The sequence below is a fragment of the Schistocerca piceifrons genome, chromosome 7, assembly GCF_021461385.2.
Source record: "Schistocerca piceifrons isolate TAMUIC-IGC-003096 chromosome 7, iqSchPice1.1, whole genome shotgun sequence".
Taxonomy (NCBI): domain Eukaryota; kingdom Metazoa; phylum Arthropoda; class Insecta; order Orthoptera; family Acrididae; genus Schistocerca; species Schistocerca piceifrons.
The window spans coordinates 35968403-35991169 of NC_060144.1; the positions used below are offsets into that span (position 1 = coordinate 35968403).

Genomic DNA, 22767 nt, shown 5'->3' on the forward strand with positions numbered 1-22767 from the left:
GAGGCAATTTATACCAACCACTCAGTTGCACAATAACCAAACTTGACCTAAATTCCTTGTGTGATGAACAGCACTTTGAAGTTACGGGTATAATCATTAATAGTCATAAGCTAACAGTAGTATCCATGTACAGATTACCAAAGGGAAGCATTAACATGTTTTTAGAAAAAATGAACATGCTACTGAGTGAATTAAGTAATATTAAATGGCCACCTTATGATATTGCAATAGGGAGTGATTTGAATGCTGATTTTGATGTTATTAAGTGTAAGGGTAGTGTTGCAGAACTGGAAAACTTACAAAGACAATACAATTTACATCATGTCAATAACAGGCCCACAAGAAACAAAGCATGTTTAGGTAACATCTTTGTAAACGTAAAGACCACTGAAAACACATGCGAAGTTGTACTGCTTCCATTCTCAGACCATGACTCTGTATCCCTAAATTATCAAGTAAAATTCCCCTCAGTAGGAACAGAGACTGGTTTGGCCATTGTAGTGTCAGTGGACATTACACATCAAGTAATGACCCACCGGCCAAAATAATATTTTATAGATTTCTTAATGCATTCTTGACCCTATTTAACCATAGTATTCCCATAAAGAAAATCAAAATAACAGACAGCAGCCACAAATCCAGGTCTCCAAACAGACAAAATATGTGGTACACTGAACAGCTGACAGATAAAAAAAAAAAAAAAATAAAATAAAAAAAAATAAAATAAAATAAAAAAAAGAAAAAAAAGAAAAAGAATAGTAGTTTTGTTACTGTACAACGTATACAATAGTATGAAATCTGACTATGCAAAATCAGCCTATGTGGAATGCAGGAATGAATACAAAAAAGCCATCCTGCAAGCCAATGCCAACAGCATACATAATTCCACCAATAAATGCAAAACTGCTTGGGAAATAATTAACAGTGCTGCCAAAGGTGCTAAAAAAGACAAAATTAACATCCCACCTCAAACACTCAATGAGTTTCTTATTAATTCAGTGAAAGAAATAGGAGATACAATTTTCAAACCAGATATTAGTCCATCAGAGTTTCTCTCTCAAAATTGGGGTAGACAGGCACCAAACACAAGCATGCTAACCTTCTTCGAAGTATCCCCTAGATTTGTACAAGGGGTCATAAAACAACTGAAATCATCTGATAGCTTAGATATATATGACATATCATGCAACCTGCTAAAGAAGTGTGTGATTGCATTCTGTATCCTTTAACCCATTGCATAAACAAGTGCTTACTTGAGGGATATTTTCCTGATGAATTAAAATTGTCTAGAATCATCCCAGTATACAGAAAGGGAGATAAAGACTCTCCATATAGTTACAGGCCTATTTCAATAGTACCCACATTCTCGTAGGTAATAAAATGCATCATGTACCAGCAATTATCATCTTACTTTGAGAACGTAGGAATAATTGATGTTACACAATATGGGTTTAGGAAGAATCTGTCGACCATTGATGCAATCGACACGGTAGTCAGTTACATCCTCAAAGTTTTTGAGGACAAAGGCTTTGCTCAGGTCTCATTCTGTGACCTAAGCAAGGCCTTCGACCGTGTTGAGCACACACCACTACTAGAGAAGCTAGAATTCTATGGCATCAAAGGAAACCGTCTGACTATTAAAAGCTTATCTCAATAACCATAAACAGGTAGTTTGTGTTGGTAAGGAAGTGTCAAACATAGGAAATGTTAAAGTAGGTGTGCCTCAGGGATCTGTACTGGGCCCCTTCTTGTTTCTGATAATGATCAATGACCTCCCCTCGTTTATTAGATCCACCACTGTATTGTATGCAGATGATATGACTTTCCTACATAGCAGTAACAATCTTAAAGATCTTAAAACCTGTGCTGAAAATACACTCACTTACGCAGCATATTGGTTCAGAGCAAAAGGTTTCTTGCTAAATGAACATAAGACCGCAGATGATCTTCACTCTAAGAGACAAGCCACTATCTGATGACCCTAGTTCTGTTAAATTACTGGGAGTTTATTTAGACGAAAAGTTGTCCTGGGGCCAGCATGTAAACTATATTAGTAGAAAGCTATCTAGAGTAATTTATTTATTAGGACAACTAAGAAATTGTGTGCCTGAAACATAAGTCAGATCATCTTATTTTGCATTTTTCCAAAGTATAATATCCTACTGCATTATCTCATGGGGTAATTGTAGTCATATACATGACATCCTATTATTGCCGAAGAAAGCCATTGGGATAATTACAAATTCTTCACATAGGGCTCACAGCAAACTCTTATTTACTGAACAAAAATTTATGATGGCAATAAACCAGTGTGTGTGTGTGTGTGTGTGTGTGTGTGTGTGTGTGTGTGTGTGTGTGTGTGTGTGTGTATATCTATATATATATCTAAAAAGAAAGATGATGAAACTTACCAAACAAAAGCGCTGGCAGGTCGATAGACACACAAACAAACACAAACATACACACAAAATTCTAGCTTTCGCAACCAATGGTTGCCTCGTCAGGAAAGAGGGAAGGAGAAGGAAAGACAAAAGGATATGGGTTTTAAGGGAGAGGGTAAGGAGTCATTCCAATCCCGGGAGCGGAAAGACTTACCTTAGGGGGAAAAAAGGACAGGTATACACTCACACACACACACATATCCATCCACACATACACAGACACAAGCAGACATTTGTAAAGGCAAAGAGTTTGGGCCCCAAACTCTTTGCCTTTACAAATGTCTGCTTGTGTCTGTGTATGTGTGGATGGATATGTGTGTGTGTGTGTGTGTGTGTGTGTGTGTGTGTGTGTGTGTGTGTGTGAGAGTGTATACCTGTCCTTTTTTCCCCCTAAGGTAAGTCTTTTCGCTCCCGGGATTGGAATGACTCCTTACCCTCTCCCTTAAAACCCATATCCTTTTGTCTTTCCTTCTCCTTCCCTCTTTCCTGACGAGGCAACCATTGGTTGCGAAAGCTAGAATTTTGTGTGTATGTTTGTGTTTGTTTGTGTGTCTATCAACCTGCCAGCGCTTTTGTTTGGTAAGTTTCATCATCTTTCTTTTTAGATATATTTTTCCCACGTGGAATGTTTCCCTCTTGTGTCTGTATGTGTGGATGGATATGTGCGTGTGTATACCTGTCCTTTTTTCCCCCTAAGGTAAGTCTTTCCGCTCCCGGGATTGGAATGACTCCTTACCCTCTCCCTTAAAACCCACTTCCTTCCGTCTTCCCCTCCCCTTCCCTCTTTCCTGATGAGGCAACAGTTTGTTGCGAAAGCTTGAATTTTGTGTGTATGTTTGTGTTTGTTTGTGTGTCTATCGACCTGCCAGCGCTTTCGTTCGGTAAGTCACCTCATCTTTGTTTTTATATATATATTTCCCGCGTGGAATGTTTCCCTCTACCACAGATTATCAGAATCAATAAATAGCTATGAAGTCACAGGGCACAAAATATTTAGTAAACTGCCACATGCTATACAGGATCTTCCTGAACGTACATTCAAAGAAAGACTGTATGAATGGTTAATTGCCCACCCGTTCTATGACGTCAATGAATTCTTCAACTGTAAAATGCAGTAATCCAATAGATGACCCACTGTACATTTATTGTAACATAAGCTAAAATATTTCAGTAGTCAATACGTTATCACACTGTATTGCAAATTGTATCTTCATTTGACGTCAGTTGCTCTAATGGCCTAAAGGCAATAAAATCTATATTATTATTATTATTATTATTATTATTATACTCATTGAAAATTGTAAAAGCATTGTATTAATTTCTCTGAATCATATCACGTAGCAAATGTCAGCCAACTGAAGTATTTTCACAAGTATGTCAAAAGTCAAAGAGTAAATAGCTATTTCAAAAAGTGAATATTTTTCCTTCGTTCACATAATATTCTTTGAACTAATAAGTACCTCATGCTACATTGTTTCTAAAGTAGCCTATGTTCTTCCTCAGGGTTTAAGCTATCACCATAGTAAATTTCATTGAAATCTGTGTAGGGGGTTAGTCATGAAAACGTAATGTATTTTTGCATTAATATTATAAGTGTGGATAAAACTTTCAATCATCTTTTTTCTGTGATCTGATTTGTAAGGACTAAAGCTTACATGGGGCCGCCCAAGCTCTGCTCAAGTTACCTGTGAAAACCGGGTGAAAATGCAACTAGTAGTTTTGGAGAACTCTTTTCAGACAGACAGACAGACAGACAGACAGACATAACACTTTTACAGATTTATTATTAGTACAGATTACACTGAACTCTGTAATTATATGAATCACGTCTGAGGGTTATGAAGTATATTTTCTTTGGTTGCTTCCAAGACTGTGCTAGTTTTTTTTTCCCTTGCGGGCAAAACATAGGAGATGCATGATACAGCCCCATAGTTGGTAAAGTAAAAAGAAACTATAGGAAATGCCCTGATGTTTTGTATGCAGGTAGTCCTGGAATTTCAGATGAAGTTTGCCCTTGGCTTCACCTCTTGCAGCAAATACATGAAAATGATTTTTTGGGGTGTTCATAATCCATAACACTGTTTTTAGGCCTCCTGATGAATGAAGTGTATTTTTCAAGGAGATTTATGTCAAAGGAAGTTCCCAATGTGAGCGTTGATGATATGACATGAAGCCTGGTTGCTTTAAAGTTAGATCTTTGAATAGGCTAGTATATAGTTGCCAAAGATTTGTGATGAGAAGAAATGTTTTACATGCCTATAAACTGGTCAGAAGAAAAGGGGTTACATGCCTATAAACTGGTCAGAAGAAAAGAGGGGGGGGGAGGGGCTTTGCACCACGTGCATATGTGTAAATGTGTTTAGACTTAATTTCAAAGGGATCAGGAAATGAATAAATAAGCTTCATGAAACTAAACGAAGTAAGTCTAATGTGAAATAAAAACAAAACATTAGCAAAAGTAAAGGCAGAAGTCCAGAAGTGCAAATCTTTGGACATCCATGAAACCAAAATCTGTTTCAACTTGACATTCAATACAGTGTTGTTCCACCTTGTGCAGTATAACATTCTGAAGTCTTCTTTGGCATGGATGTTGCTACTCAGTTCTGTCTCATTCTTACGTGGTGACCCCCTTTGGATTTTACAGTACCTCAGGAGGGTTTCTGTAATGCCACATTGTAAGTTTCAGTGGGTTCAAGCATTCATCATCAGGTTCAGGTCAGAGATGGCACAGCCCATTTCACTCGGTCGATCTCGGCCTCATGTAGGAAGGTGATAATAAGGTGGGTACAGTGTGCTCATGCGTTATAGTCTGGAAACATAAACCAATTGCCAAAATGTAGGTCTGAAAAATCTGTTGGAGGGTCCTGTCCTGAAACCATGGTTCTCAAAATATGCTTGATAGTGGGGAAACATGTCTGACATGTGCACATGATACCAGCTGAAAATGTGACTGACTCGGCCCCATGCCAAACCTGTGTAACTGCATGTTTGAAATGTGTGTTTGTATGTGGCTCTCTGCACACACTTTCACACAATCACAAAAATCTTACACTCATTGATGAAGGGAATGTGACACCATCAATTCAGGTCCATTCCAAATGTTCCATTGCCCATTTCCTTTGTGTGTTATGGCACTGGCGGATTTGTATTGGTTTGTTTTGGATACCTAGAAGCCAAATTACCCACGTGGATATAATTGCATACACTATGGCTTGACACAACCCACCAAGTTGCCTCCAAAAAGGCAGCATGCAGGTCTGTTGTAATCTCCTCATCATACCTGTGAGCCATAATTTGTAGATAGTGGTCATCAGCTGGTGTGGTTGTCCCTTACGAGGCAGACCTTCAACATTTTGTCTCTCATGATAGTTGCTGAATATGCGATGTACACCAGTTCTGTGAGCAATTTCCCATTCTGCCAATCCATCTTTCTATAAAGTGACTGTGTGTGCACTGTCTAAGATTGAAATGACCTTTTGAGGCATGCTGACACACTGAACAATATACACGGGTTGCCTTGTTCCATTCACGAGTGTAGGTATAGTGTGCTCTGCTGAACTACACTGAGAACCCAAGTTGACTTTTACCTTCTATAGCACAGGTGGTTGCATGTAGCAATTTTCTGTGGACTAAACACTAACAAGAAAGCGGTTCTCAAAAAAAAAAAAAAAACTACTTGGTCTTGAGGGCAGTGCAAAGCAAAACTTCTTTTGAGCAATTTGTATGCAGTACTTTATGATAGATTGTTCGTAATGGCAATGAGAGGTGAGTGAAGATATCGTAGTTAATTTTCTTATGTGACATTGTCATATGAGGCAACCAAGTGACCCTGAGTTCTCTAGCAAAAGCAGTCGAGGCACCAGGCTGGTAAACAGATGCCATTCATGAGGTATGCTCTGAACTCACTGTTTTCCATTGGTATGCAGTGTTTGTTGAATACAAAGCTCATCTCAGTGTATACCATAGTTAAGTCACACCATACAGTATGTTAGCTAATGGCAGACATGAGTTGATGTGACTCAGGGCTTACCTATGACTACTACACCATGGAAATTATTTGCACATTCTGCTCAACAGTAGTGCTATTTGCATAAGGCCTTTGTAGCTAGTTAGTTATTTACTTAGTTTCACCTTCCATGGATCATTTTGCACAATAAATTGTAACGATGTGGAACAGGTCCTATATGCTATATGTATTTAGTTCAGTATACTATGTATTTAGATCATGAGCAGCCAGTAAGTGGTTGCTGCATTCTGAGTGTAGCGATTTCCTTGTTTCGTTCTGCGCCCCTGAAGTGCCTCGTGTAAATGAATAAAAAAAATGTGAATGTCAAAACTCTTCAATTGTTGTAATAGAAACTGCAGCTAGCAGCAATAAATAAATGGATAGTGAATGGTGAAAAGCTGCTGGAAACTTGCTGGAGATTGGAAGACCCGCAAATAACTTACATTTGCAGCCAAAATTATTTATTATTTTTCAGAAGCTGTTGTGGCGGAAAGTGTGGTGGTGATCAAGAAGCTGCTCCAAACGGGGCAGCCTGGTGAACACAGAGATATCATTGTGCAAATGGCGAAACTTGTGGATTACATTAGTGTTCCACAGGCTCGTGCTTCAATCCTATGGTTGTTGGGAGAGTACTCAGAAAGAGTACCTCGTATAGCACCAGATGTCCTAAGAAAAATGGCTAAAACATTCATCACTGAGGTATGTAATTAGTATAGCAGAAGTGAACTGCACGGATCTAGTCGTTTTTGTGTATTGAAATTTATCCTAGAATACTGTTTTTATATTGAGTGGGGAGGGAGGAGGGGAATATTGACACTTATGCTACAAGAATATCTACTTGCACACATGCACATGCAGAATACTTTCAGCCCATTACAATTTATAGACGCAAACTTGCATGCTTCTAGCACATAAAAGACACACATTTTGTTGACACAAACAGATCTTTGTCTGCCCTCATCCTCCTTGCAACTGGTAGATTCTTCTTGACCTGGCGTGTGGTTGACCTGCCATTCACAAACATATTGCCATTTCCTCCTTGAGGACCGAGCGAGGTGGTGCAGTGGTTAGACACAGGACTCGCATTCGGGAGGACGGCGGTTCAATCCTGCATCCGGCCAACCTGATTTAGGTTTTCCGTGATTTCCCTAAATCACTCCAGGCAAATGCTCTGAAAGGGCACGGCCGACTTCCTTCCCCATCCTTCCCTAATCCGATGAGACCGATGACCTCGCTGTCTGGTCTCCTTCCCCAAATAACCCAACCCCAACCTCCTCCTTGAGGAAGGAACTAATACCGGGTGGTTATAATAAAACTTTCTCTATGTAACACATTATAACATGGAAACTAATTACTGTATGAGAACCAAACGTGGTAGCATTAATGTCAAGGGCTTGAGGAAGAGGTATAATGCAGAATCAGTACAATTGAAACACTTTTAGTGTGCTGCAATGGTACATCATACATTACATACCGGTACCATTACTGCTACAAAAGGGGCCCATCAGTGTCCAGAAGAGTCTGAAAGCACAGGATTGCATTCTGCACAGCAGAACGAAGCATGTCCATAGGTATGCTGACTACCTCTCTTGATATGCAGCGCTTCATATCAGCACATGTGTGAGTTTTTCCCGGGTGAACACTGTCCTTCAGGTAGTCCCACAACCGGCCAAGCATTTGGAAACAATCGGCTGATAATTCGATCATTTCCAGGTGTGTTTCGGAGAAGCTATAGAGTTTTTTTCTCTCCTGTAGGGTGGATATAACATGCTGGCTAAACATATCACAGTAATGCTGGCCGGTCACACTGCACATCTTTGGTCCTTGAGTGCCAACCTCTTTAAAAAAGAAGCTGTGAAGCCACACCATACAGTGACGCATTCACCGTACAGAGGAACTTCATGCACAGTGACTGGAGGTGAAGATCCCCACACTCCACAATTCTGTTTGTTCACCTCACCTGTCAGAGAAAAATGAGCGTCATTTGTCCATAGGATGGTCCAGGGCCAGCCCTCATCAACTTCAATCCATGCGAGAAAGTGGAGAGCAAAGTCAACACGTTGTTGTGTGTCCTGTGGCACAAGCTGCTGTATGATATTGATCTTTCATGGATACCATTTGAGAATGGTTTGAAGCACCTTCTGTACAGTGGAACATGGGATGTTCAACTGTCGTGACACATCACACACACTGCCTGTCAATCGGGAATTGCGCGCAGCGCTGTCTGCCATAGCAACAACGATTTCATCAGCCAGTCGTCGGCCTCTTCATCAAATCAACTTCTTCATCATGCTCTGCACAGCAGGTGGTGAAAGAGGACCCTTCCATAATCCTTTCAACTGGCGATATTCTCAAAGTGCAGCTGCTGCATTAGTGTTGTTTAGATAAGAGAGCTTTGCCTATAATGCCCTGCTCATTTTGTCCAAGTTCATGTTGACACATCAACAAGTGCACTGCGACTGGTCAGATGTGAGAGATTATGAATCAAAATGACTGATCACAGCACCTGGTGCCCATAGTTGGAACTGGATGGTGATGCTGTGAGGCATGGAAATCATGCACCCCATACTCTGGACATTAACACTACCATGATGGTACTGATATGGTAATTAGTTTCCGTGTTACAATGTGTTAAATAGGGAAAGTTTGATCATAACCACCCAGTACTTCCAAAATCAATGCAGAGTTTTTTCTGCCTTTCAATGTGTGTATCAACAGTACTTCGACTTTCATCTCATAAGAATAAGTACTGACCATCCATTTGATCTCCTTGTAATTTTACAGTTTTCTCAAGTGCATTTTCCTTTTATATATCTCTCTTTGAGACTAAGCTGTGTTTGGCGTAGTGTGGATATCAGAAATGCCAGTCATATGAAAGCCCTCTCTTTCTTTTTCTCTCTCTAAAAATAACTGGAAAAGTAATTGGATAATTTCATATTGGGTAGAAATCACAATGAAATCTACATCTGTACAAGTGTATATATCAATTTTAAGTGTGTGGTAGAAATTATTTTTAATTTTACCATGCACATAAGATGATGAGCAGACTTGACTCCTACACTAAGGTTTGTGGTTGTTGCACCATATTGGGCTAAAAGATAGGAAGGGTTAGAGAAATTGTTAAATGGTCTGGACACCATCTTAGCTAAGAATATGGGTCAGATAAACAAGTTCAAGGCAAAAATGTTGAAGAGCTGTGAAACAAAAAACTTGGGCAAGGCAGTAGTAAAAATAATTAAAGTAGTCTTGTATCAAGAATGGATGAAGCAAGGGAGATATCGTAAGTAGATTGGTGCATATGAAGAAAGATTTCCTTTGTGAAAGGGAATTACTGTTGCCAAATATGGATACAGAACTGTCTGGAGCATGACATTATATGGAAATGTAGGGATGACCTTGACAAAACTGGAGAAGAAGGAATTGTAAACATTGGAAATGTGCTACTATAGAAGAATATTAAAAATTTAGTTAATAGAAATGAGAAAGAATAGATGAGGAAAGAAGTCAACAAAACAACTTCAGCAGGAAAAGGGGCAGATTAGTGAGATTCTGCTGTAGCATCCAGGAATAGTGTAATGTACACTGGTGAGTGGAAATATTATGACCAGCAGCTTGATAGTGTCTTGGTTCACCTTTGGAATGCAATAAAGCAGCGATTCTGGATGGCATGTATTTCGTAAGGCCTTGGTTGATTTCTGGAGGCATGTGGCACCATCTATCCACAGGTCACACAAGTCCCATTAATTATGAACTAGTGGCTGGTGGGCAGAAAGTTGGCTCCTGATAGCATCCCATGATTCTGGCCGTGTGACAGGGACACTTATCATGCTGGAAAATGCCATCACCATTAACGAAGACATCAAGCATGGGGGTAAGCAGGTGGCCCACAATAATGTTCATCTAGTCCATGGCTGTCACAGTGCCCTTGATGCCTGCCACAGGTCCCCTGGAAGCTTAGGTAAATATCCCCCATAGCAATAATACTTCTGTCAGCCTGACTCTGTGATGCAGTGCATGTTTCAAGCAGCGATTCACCTGAATGAAGGTATATCCAAATGCGGCTATCAACCTTGTGTAACAAGAAATGAGGTTCACTTGATCAGGTGACATGTATTCATATATTTGTGGTCCAATCTCAATGACCCCGTGTCCACTGCAATTGCAATTGGTGATATTGTTGGATCAACAAGGGAACATGTAGGGGTCGTGTGCTGATTAGCTCCATGTGCAACTAGATGTGCCAAATGGTGTGCTCTGAAACACTACTGCCTGTGCCCGTACTGTATTCTGTCATCAGACCTGCCACATGTCACCACCTATCCTGTGTTACAGAGCAGGTGAGCATCTGGTTTTCGCTTTGGGTGATGAGCTATGTACATTTCACCTACTTGTGGTTTCACTTTCCTTCAAGCAAGAGAAGAATTACTTATGACAGTAACAGTGATTATGTGTATCTGAGGTGAAAATTCATCATTTGAACCAAGATATGGACAAGAGCCTGGATATCTTACTTTTTGTGAGCAGTTGCCCACCATTGATCTATCCAAGTATGGTGCCTGGCCCGATCTAAATTCTCCTTGTCAATCAGTGTTCCTTTGTACATTCCAAACACTTGTATGCCTACTGATCATCATCATCATTTATAACAGGTATTTGTGTAAATTATTATGTAATTGGAGTCTCATGAAAGAAAATGTTGTTTGTGACAAATACGTGACTATGAAACAGATAATACTGCTTGAAATTCCTGAGTTGGATGTGTGTTAATGTAACATAATGGAGACTTAAAGAAAAAGAAATAAAATTAAGGCTAGAGAATGCTTTCTCTATCAGGAAAAAAACTAATGGTGTTGTAATTACCAGTGACACTTGAGACACCAGCATATAACAGGAGTAGCGCAACATTTCATTTGTGGGTAATACAGTGGGGACATGTTCCGGGTTATGACTGTCTTGGTTCTTACATATACAGCTATATTTTCTGGCATTTAATAATAGTGGTAATAATTTTCTTCAACATAAAATCATCTCATATCATCCATAAAAAAAATAATTTTTCAGGCCATATTATTCTCCTGAGTTCATACATAAAATAACAACATGGAAGCTTTTGGCTTTACAATACATTATGTAGACATGCTAAATTAATATAGTTCTGAGATTAAAATACATTTTGTATTTGCTAATATGGGATACTTTTAATCATGTTTACTAGTTTTTGTGATATTTTTGATCATGTTTACTATTTTTCTGATATTCCAATCATATTAAATTCATTGCAGGTAAATAAATTTCATACTTTATAATATGAAACTGAATTGTTTCAACAGAAAAGAAAGGGGGCAGTTCATTTGTGAATTTAGTACTTGTTTATAGGTTCTATGAATATAATAATTTATTTTGCATGAAGGCATAGAGCCCTTCTAGTGAATGATATGAAATTTTAGTCAAAATTTGTGTAAGCTTGGCCTTTAATTAGGTAGTAGGAAGGGCTGTGACACATGTTAGGAAAGGAATGTTTGTTTTTGTGAACAATTTATGGTTTTGTCTTGAGTCATAATTTATAATTTCAATTTTAGGAGAACATAGTAAAACTTCAGATCCTGAATCTGGCTGTCAAGCTGTACCTCACTAATCCAAAACAGACTCGGCTGTTATTACAATATGTTCTGAGCTTAGCGAGGTACGACCAAAACTATGACATCAGGGATCGTGCAAGATTCTTGCGTCAGCTGGTTTTCCCTGGCAACGGAACGGAGCAGACTCGCTTATCAAAGCACGCTAAGAAAATATTTCTTGCAACTAAACCTGCTCCTGTTCTTGAATCTCGATTCAAAGGTGAGTGTTGTCAGAAGAGTCATAAGAACTGTGTATTGAATTTCCAAAATACAGATAGGAAATTTATGTCATTGAATACGATTCAGATTAGTAAACATTTATTTTATTCCTGAAGAATCAAGTCACCCAAGATTACTAGCAATTATTATTAGTATTATCATTATTATTATTATTATTATTATTATTATTTCTTTCTTGTCTCAGATGTTATGTCTGGTTAAAAATGGAAGGTGACGCGGACCTTGATCAAGCGTGACTTCCTTTTAACTGTACGGTATATGTTACATTGCATTTAGGAACTTTTGGGTAATTGAACAAGTGTCAATAATTACAGATTTCTGTAGTTGTATATATAAGTTTGGATGTAGCTGTATTGCATTGATGTACTGGTGGATATTGTATGGTATGATTCCTGTAGTTGATAGTATAATTGGTATAATGTCAACTTTATCCTGATGCCACATGTCCTTGACTTCCTCAGCCAGTTGGATGTATTTTTCAATTTTTTCTCCTGTTTTCTTTTGTATATTTGTTGTATTGGGTATGGATATTTCGATTAGTTGTGTTAATTTCTTCTTTTTATTGGTGAGTATGATGTCAGGTTTGTTATGTGGTGTTGTTTTATCTGTTATAATGGTTCTGTTCCAGTATAATTTGTATTCATCGTTCTCCAGTACATTTTGTGGTGCATACTTGTATGTGGGAACATGTTGTTTTATAAGTTTATGTTGTAAGGCAAGCTGTTGATGTATTATTTTTGCTACATTGTCATGTCTTCTGGGGTATTCTGTATTTGCTAGTATTGTACATCCGCTTGTGATGTGATCTACTGTTTCTATTTGTTGTGTGCAAAGTCTGCATTTATCTGTTGTGGTATTGGGATCTTTAATAATATGCTTGCTGTAATATCTGGTGTTTATTGTTTGAGCCTGTATTGCAATCATGAATCCTTCCGTCTCACTGTATATATTGCCTTTTCTTAGCCATGTGTTGGATGCATCTTGATCGATGTGTGGCTGTGTTAGATGATAGGGGTGCTTGCCATGTAGTGTTTTCTTTTTCCAATTTACTTTCTTCGCATCTGTTGATGTTATGTGATCTAAAGGGTTGTAGAAGTGTTTATGAAATTGCAGTGGTGTAGCCGATGTATTTATATGAGTGATTGCTTTGTATATTTTGCTAGTTTCTGCTCGTTCTATAAAGAATTTTCTTAAATTGTCTACCTGTCCATAATGTAGACAATATAATGGAAGGAAACATTCCACGTAGGAAAAATTATATATAAAAACAAAGATGAGGTGACTTACCGAACAAAAGCGCTGGCAGGTCGATAGATACACAAACAAACACAAACATACACACAAAATTCAAGCTTCCGCAACAAACTGTTGCCTCATCAGGAAAGAGGGAAGGAGAGGGGAAGACGAAAGGAAGTGGGTTCTAAGGGAGAGGGTAAGGAGTCATTCCAATCCCGGGAGCGGAAAGACTTACCTTAGGGGGAAAAAAGGACAGGTATACACTAGCACACACGCACATATCCATCCACACATACAGACACAAGCAGACATATGTCTGCTTGTGTCTGTATGTGTGGATGGATATGTGCGTGTGTGCTAGTGTATACCTGTCCTTTTTTCCCCCTAAGGTAAGTCTTTCCGCTCCCGGGATTGGAATGACTCCTTACCCTCTCCCTTAGAACCCACTTCCTTTCGTCTTCCCCTCTCCTTCCCTCTTTCCTGATGAGGCAACAGTTTGTTGCGGAAGCTTGAATTTTGTGTGTATGTTTGTGTTTGTTTGTGTATCTATCGACCTGCCAGCGCTTTTGTTCGGTAAGTCACCTCATCTTTGTTTTTATATATAATTTGTCCATAATGTAGGTTTTTTGATGTCGATAAATCCCCTTCCTCCTTCCTTTCTGCTTAATATGAATCTTTCAGTTGCTGAATGTATGTGATGTATTCTATATTTGTGGCATTGTGATCGTGTAAGTGTATTGAGTGCTTCTAGGTCTGTGTTAGTCCATTTCACTACTCCAAATGAATAGGTCAATATTGGTATAGCATAAGTGTTTATAGCTTTTGTCTTGTTTCTTGCTGTCAATTCTGTTTTCAGTATTTTTGTTAGTCTTTGTCTATATTTTTCTTTTAGTTCTTCTTTAATATTTGTATTATCTATTCCTATTTTTTGTATGTATCCTAGATATTTATAGGCATCTGTTTTTTCCATCGCTTCTATGCAGTCGCTGTGGTTATCCAATATGTAATCTTCTTGTTTAGTGTGTTTTCCCTTGACTATGCTATTTTTCTTACATTTCTCTGTTCCAAAAGCCATATTTATATCATTGCTGAATACTTCTGTTATCCTTAGTAATTGGTTGAGTTGTTGATTTGTTGCTGCCAGTAGTTTTAGATCATCCATGTATAGCAGATGTGTGATTTTGTGTGGGTATGTTCCAGTAATATTGTATCCATAATTTGTATTATTTAGCATGTTGGATAGTGGGTTCAGAGTAAGGCAGAACCAGAAAGGACTTAATGAGTCTCCTTGGTATATTCCACGCTTAAACTGTATTGGCTGTGATGTGATATTATTTGAATTTGTTTGGATATTAAGTGTGGTTTTCCAATTTTTCATTACTATGTTTAGGAACTGCATCAATTTAGGATCTACTTTGTATATTTCCAATATTTGTAGTAACCATGAGTGGGGTACACTATCAAAAGCTTTTTAGTAATCAATGTATGCATAGTGTAGCGACCTTTGTTTAGTTTTAGCTTGATATGTCACCTCTGCATCTATTATCAGTTGCTCTTTACATCCTCGTGCTCCTTTGCAACAGCCTTTTTGTTCTTCATTTATAATTTTGTTCTGTGTTGTATGTGTCATTAATTTCTGTGTAATGACTGAAGTTAATATTTTGTATATTGTTGGTGGGCATGTTATGGGGCGATATTTTGCTGGGTTTTGCTGTGTCTGCTTGATCTTTAGGTTTCAGATAAGTTATTCCATGTGTAAGTGTATCAGGGAATGTGTATGGGTCTGCAATGTAACTGTTAAATAATTTAGTTAGATGTGAATGTGTTGAGGTGAACTTCTTTAGCCAGAAATTTGCTATTTTATCTTTTCCAGGGGCTTTCCAATTGTGAGTAGAATTAATTGCTTGGGTGACTTCATGTTGCAAAATTATCACTTCAGGCATTTGTGGTATCATCTTGTATGTATCTGTTTCTGCTTGTATCCACCGTGCATGCCTGTTATGTTGTACCGGGTTTGACCATATGTTGCTCCAGAAGTGTTCCATGTCTGTTATGTTTGGTGGATTGTCTATTTTAATGTGTGTGTTATCTATTGGATACTGCATGACTTGTCAGGTGTTCGAGGAATGCTGTTATGAGTGTTTCCGACATGTGGCGAAGCCAAGGTGAAAACACATCCAGACATTGTGGGGTTGGGCAACCACCCCTCATTACAGATGTGTGACATCGTAGGCTGGGCAGACTGGTAAAAACAGGTGGTGAACTGTGGCAGACCTAACATCAGTCTTTTAAGCTGGGCAGATTACAAATGTGTCCAGAAACACAGTGTAAAAATGCTCCTAATGGTGGGCCTCCGCAGCCTGATGAATCCGGATACATTCTTCATCATGCTGATGGGAGCACGCGAATCTGTTGTCTTCTAGGGGAACTGCTCCATGACACCTGTACTGTGGGACAGAGACAAGCTGGCGGCATTCACACACACACACACACACACACACACACACACACACACACACACACACACACAAAAGCACTGTCTCCTGCTGTTGTGGCCAGAAACCCATTTTACAATATGTGCCTGTTGAGCATAATGTGTTCTTGTAGTGGGTAACATGGAAATCACTGTAGTTCTTCTTTCAGCTGCTCTTTTAAATATATGGCTCTCAGGTCTTCCGCCAAATTGTGTTGTAAATCCCACGTTATTTCCTTGATATAGCTACTTGACATTGTCAGGCACTGGTCACTGCTGTGAAGTAGCAGCTGCCAGTGTGCACCCTGTGATTGTCTTCTTATTTTGGCTTTGTTAGAAAGTTGTGTGTCTGTGATCAGATTGCTTCCAGATTGTTGATTTGTAGTTTGTCCAGACCCGCTGTTGCGAGCTGAGCTGCGGCCTTCCATGCAAGTGCCAGGTCACCAGTGCTGCTGAAAAGCATGGTGCACAGCCAAAAATAAATAAATAAATTGGTAGCTAAGTGTATCTTCCAGTATGCTGCAGTGTGTCATAGGAAATTCCCTATATGCTACCATTAAATTCTCTTCAAAGCTCTCTAGGCTGCTGCTCTCTCAAATTATCATGAACAAAATCAAGGATTCGAGGCGCACTGATTTAATCAAAGTATTCCTTGACCTTTCGAACTGAATACCACTTTCAAATTTATTAACATCGATTTCAGAACAAGTGCTTACAGGATTGGTATAGGCAGACCTGTCCTAAACAATTATGAGAATGATGCCTAAAAGGTGTTGTGGATGTGTAGATAGGTAAGTCTTCCTTCCAGCTTTACCCTATTGCCACACGGTACACATGTGTTTCACCACGCATCATTAGCCAGGGTGGTGTTATTCTCCTGTGGACTAGGATGTGACCGTCGTCCATAGTATGTTTTCCCCATTGCGCTTTAACCAAAGAATGATAGACATGAATTGAAACATTCCAATTTGGATCCCCCCCACAAATAAACCATCACAATTTTCGACCAAAATATGCTTCTGTCTAAATGTACCCACATCTTGTGCAGTTGTGTAAAGAAATCATGACTTTACATACGGTGAAGATACCATTCAGAAGGATTTTTCTAGACAGCTGTTGCGTGCTCTTTTCCTGTCCCAGAATGTGATTCAGGCATGTCCTGACGTTGCTCAGGTCCACAATTTGAAAGGACCACAGGAAGTTTGTCTACCGTATTGTGTTTGTGCTGAAAGTAATTTACTGTCTGTATGCATGAGAGCAGCCTACAGTTTCTTACCCTTACATTGGTTCTTGATTAAAGTAATGCTGTAACTACCAAATTTGTGTGTGGGCCACTTCATAGTTCACACATGAAGTTTGTGCTTGATTTGGCCACTAGAGGCCACCTGATCAGCATGTATGACAATAGTTGAGTGTGCAGCCTGCTAGCTGCACCCTCCGTTAGAACAAATGACCATACAGGCCAGAGTGTGAGGTTCCGCCAGCCACTTGTGTGTTATCTGTTGTATGTATTTTGTCTCTCATGTTGAGTACAGTATTCGACTCCCCTTATTCCGTTTCAGTCATTGGTCCTTTGAGTTAATTTCCATGGAGGCAATGCTTAAATCTCTTCTCGTGTAATAGCAGGCAATGACAGTTACTATTTCCAGCTTAACAACTATGTTGGCACAACATGCAGGACTGCCAGCAACATACCCGCCACCGTTCCCTGCATATTCCCCCCTGCGGGTCCGGGGTAAGAATAGGCCCGAGGTATTCCTGCCTGTCGTAAGAGGCGACTAAAAGGAGTTTCAACCGTTTCGGCCTTCCATGTGATGATCCCCCTTGGGGTTTGACCTCCATTTTTCAAAATTCTACAGAAGTACGAGCCTTTTGGGGAAGGACGCCTTACGTGGTGTACCACTGGTCCTCAGTGCACTAAGACCTTCGCACTCAGCATTGTACCGGCGTTGTAACCATACCCACTATTCCTCAAATTGGGCCTAAACGCCTGCTGGGTTGTACAAGTTACGCCCATAGTGCGTCCCCATCTGCACCTACGATCATGATGGACTTTCCATGGCACCAGAAATCCAGCATGGTAGCCAGCCCGTTGTGGTGGGGTCGTCATGTACCCTCTAGGTTGTAGCCCCCTGACAACACAGGGATCGTACTGCCGATACCTGAGCTGCACCCTCCCCACGTCGGCCAAGGAGTAGATGCCAGTCTCCTTGGGGCATCAGGACTCCCGGCAACGGTCATCCTGCCAGGTCGCCCTTGCTGAGGCTGGGTGGCGCCCGTGGGGAGAGCCCCTGGTCGGAGTGGGTGGTATCGGGGCGGACATTTTGCAGATGAAACATCAACACGTATCAGGTCGCTTTGCGGCCGAGTCTTTCACAAGGAAAGGCACTGTCTCTAGTTCTGGTTCTCCTGCCCTTTCCCCCTTGGCCACTCCCTGGGAGGAGGGACAGGCCCGCTGGCTTGGGGCGAAGTACTTCCCCCGCTATTTGGTCTGTTCTCGAACCGATGGGGGGACGTTCGCCACCTCCAAGCCCATGTTCTTTGTTCAACACATTGAGGACATCTTCGGGGAAATCGAGACTCTCAGTAAAATGCGTTCGGGGTCCATTCTTATAAAGACCGCCTCTGCCACACAGTCGGCGGCGCTCCAGGCGTGCGACCGCCTAGGGGACATCCCAGTGTCCATTGTCCCGCATCTGGCACTAAATAGGACGCAGGGGGTTATTTTTCATCAGGACCTCCTGCTGCAATCTGATGAGGAGCTCAGGGCCAACCTGGAGCGCCGAGGCGTGCATTTCGTCCGGCGAGTCCAGCGCGGCCCCAAAGACTGTCGCATCGACACCGAGGCCTTTATCATCGCCTTCGAGGGGGACATTCTCCCGGAGAAGGTAAAGGTGATGTGCTACCGGTGCGACGTGCGACCTTAAGTCCCGCCTCCTATGCGCTGTTTTCGGTGTTTGCGCTTTGTGCACATGTTGTCACGGTGTGAGGCTGAGCCCCTTTGTGGCGATTGTGGACGTCCTCTTCATGAGGAACATACATGCACCCCACCACCTCGGTGCGTTAATTGTCCTGGCATCCACTCGCCTAGATCCTCAGACTGCCCCACATATCAGAAGGAGAAGAAGATACAAGAACTCAAAACTTTGGATCGTCTCTCTTATTCTGAGGCAGGAAGAAGTATGACCGCCTCCATCCCGTGCCGTTGACCACTTCGTTTGCCTCAGTTTGCGGTATCCTCACCCCTCTCCTGTCCCCCCTCCGCCTCCTCCCCCCATCCAGGGTCTCTGCCTCCGCCTCCCAAATCCCTCCCTTCCAAATCCTCCTCCCCCGTGGCCCCCGCCCCCTCTGCCCCAGGGGCCACCCTTCCCCCCCCCCCCCTCCCCCCCCCCCCCTGTTACATTGGAACATAAGAGGTATTCGATCGAATCGGGAGGAATTACAACTGCTCCTCCGCCTGCACTGTCCGCTCGTCCTTGGTCTCCAGGAAACCAAGTTGCGCCCGACTGACCATATTGCCTTTACCCACTATACCTCGGAGCGGTATGACCTCACCCCTGTGGACGGTATCCCAGCTCATGGTGGGGTCATGTTGCTCGTTCGGGACGATGTCTATTACCATCCCATCCCATTGACCACCCCACTCCAAGCAATAGCTGTCCGTATGACTCTTTCTGCTTTTACTTTTTCAGTTTGTACCATCTACACTCCATCGTCATCCGCTGTTAGTCGGGCTGACATGATGCACCTGATTGTTCAGCTTCCCCCGCCGTTTTTATTGTTTGGCGACTTCAATGCCCATCATCCCCTTTGGGGCTCTCCTGCATCCTGTCAAAGAGGCTCACTCTTGGCGGATGTCTTCAACCATCTCAATCTTGTCTGCCTCAATACTGGCACCCTGACTTTCCTCTCGGACTCTACTCATACCTACTCCCACTTGGACCGCTCGATCTGTTCTACCACTCTTGCCCGTCGGTTCGAGTGGTATGTCCGTTCTGACACCTATTCGAGCGACCACTTCCCCTGTGTCGTTCTTCTCCTGCACCACACCCCATCCCCACGTCCTTCGAGCTGGAACATACCGAAAGCTGACTGGGGACTTTACTCCTCCCTGGCGACATTTCCGGACCACGATTTTCTCAGTTGTGACACTCAGGTCGAATACCTCACGGCTGTTATCATCAATGCTGCCGAACGTTCCATTCCTCGTACTACCCCTTCTTCACGTCGCGTTTCCGTCCCCTGGTGGAACGAGGCTTGTAGAGACGCTATCCATGCTCGACGACGTGCTTTACGCACCTTTCGCCGCCATCCTACGTTGGCGAATTGTATTGGATACAAACGACTCCGAGCGCAATGCCGTAGAGTCATCAAAGACAGCAAAAAAGCTTGTTGGGCCTCTTTCACCAGCTCCTTTAACAGTTTTACTCCCTCTTCTGTCGTATGGGGTGGCCTGCGCCGGCTGTCGGGCATTGAGGCCCACTCCTCGGTACCTGGCCTGACCTCAGGTAATGGGGTCCTCGTTGATCCTGTAGCTGTCTCCAACGCCTTCGGCCGGTTTTTCGCGGAGGTTTCAAGCTCCGCCCATTACCACCCTGCCTTCCTTCCCAGGAAAGAGGCAGAAGAGGCTCGGCGACCTTCCTTCCACTCGCTGAATCTGGAAACATATAATGCCCCCTTTACTATGTGGGAACTCGAACGTGCGCTTGCACTGTCCCGGTCCTCTGCTCCGGGGCCAGATGCCATTCACGTTCAGATGCTGGCACACCTTTCTCCGGCGGGCAAAAGCTTCCTTCTTCGTACCTACAATCGCGTCTGGACCGAAGGTCAGGTCCCTATGCGTTGGCGTGATGCCGTCGTTGTTCCTATACCCAAACCCGGGAAGGATAGACACCTTCCTTCTAGTTACTGCCCCATTTCTCTTACAAGCTGTGTCTGTAAGGTGATGGAGCGCATGGTTCATGCTCAGTTAGTTTGGATTCTTGAATCTCGACGGCTACTTACCAATGTCCAGTGCGGCTTTCGTCGCCGCCGCTCCGCTGTTGACCAGCTTGTGACCTTGTCGACATTCATCATGAACAACTTTTTGCGAAGGCGCCAAACAGTAGCCGTGTTCTTCGATTTGGAGAAGGCTTATGATACCTGTTGGAGAGGAGGTATCCTCCGCACTATGCACAGGTGGGACCTACGCGGTCGCCTGCCCCTTTTTATTGATTCCTTTTTAACGGATCGAAAGTTTAGGGTACATGTGGGTTCTGTATTGTCCGACGTCTTCCTCCAGGAGAACGGCGTGCCTCAGGGCTCCGTCTTGAGCGTAGCCCTTTTTGCCATCGCGATCAATCCAATTATGGATTGCATTCCACCTAATGTCTCAAGCTCTCTCTTTGTCGATGACTTCGTGATCTACTGCAGTGCCCAGAGAACATGCCTCCTGGAGTGCTGCCTTCAGCGTTGTCTAGACAGCCTATACTCATGGAGCGTGGCAAATGGCTTCCGGTTCTCTGAAGAGAAGACGGTTTGTATCAACTTTTGGCGATATAAAGCGTTCCTTCCGCCATTCTTACATCTCAGTCCTGTTGTTCTCCCACTTGCGGAAACAACTAAGTTTCTAGGGCTCACGTTGGACAGGAAACTGTGTTGGTCTCCGCATGTCTCTTATTTGGCGGCCTGTTGTACACGTTCCCTTAATGTCCTCAGAGTTCTTAGTGGTTCGTCTTGGGGAGCGGATCGCACTGTCCTGCTTCGCTTGTATCGGTCCATAGTCCGATCGAAGCTGGATTATGGGAGCTTCGTCTACTCGTCTGCTCGGCCATCCCTCTTAAGCCGTCTCAACTCCATCCACCATAGGGGGTTACGTCTTGCGACCGGAGCCGTCTACACTAGTCCTGTCGAGAGTCTTTATGCTGAAGCTGCTGAATTACCATTGACCTGCCGGCGCGACGTACTGTTGTGTCAGTATGCCTGCCGGCTGTTGTCTATGCCCGACCACCCCTCTTACCAGTCCTTCTTCGCCGATTCTCTCGACCGTCAGTACGGGTTATATGTGTCTGCCCTGCTGCCCCCCGGAGTCCGCTTCCGTCGCCTCCTTCGACAATTGGATTTTGCCCTCCCCACCACCTTCAGAGAGGGTGAGAGCCCGACATCACCTTGGCTCCAGGCTCCGGTTCATATTTATCTCGACCTCAGCTCACTCCCGAAGGAGGGTACTTCGGCTGCAGTGTATTGCTCACGGTTTGTCGAACTTCGTGCTCGACTTGCCGGTCACACCTTTATTTACACCGATGGCTCCAAAACTGACGATGGTGTTGGCTGTGCCTTCGTCGTCGGGGCCGCCACCTTTAAATACCAGCTCCTAGACCAATGTTCCAGCTTTACGGCCGAGCTTTTTGCTCTCCATCAGGCCGTTCAGTATGCCCGCTTCCACCGCCATTCATCGTATGTACTCTGCTCTGACTCACTCAGTACTCTTCAGAGCATTGGAGCTCCCTATCCGGTCCATCCCTTGGTTCAACGGATACAGCAGTCCCTCCATTCTTTCGCTGATAATGGTTCTCCTGTCAGCTTTCTGTGGGTTCCCGGGCATGTAGGAGTGCCTGGGAATGAGGCTGCGGATGCTGCAGCCAAGGCTGCAGTTCTCCTGCCTCGGCCAGCCTCCCATTGTGCCCCGTCATCTGACGTTCGTGGGGATGTTTGTAAGAGGCTTGTGTCGTTGTGGTGGGATGCTAGGTCATCCCTCCAAGGAAACAAGCTCCG

The 22767-nt window shown here is 42.6% G+C and overlaps 1 protein-coding gene across 1 annotated transcript in view; it reads left to right on the top strand.

Annotated features, from left to right (window-relative positions):
• LOC124804753 (AP-3 complex subunit beta-2) overlaps window positions 1-22767 on the top strand; it is a 241403-nt gene that overhangs the window by 110851 nt on the left and 107785 nt on the right. The window contains exons 11-12 of the mRNA XM_047265059.1: window positions 6923-7146; window positions 12027-12285. Of these exons, the coding sequence (XP_047121015.1) occupies window positions 6923-7146; window positions 12027-12285 (483 nt within the window). The remainder of the gene's footprint in view (window positions 1-6922; window positions 7147-12026; window positions 12286-22767) is intronic.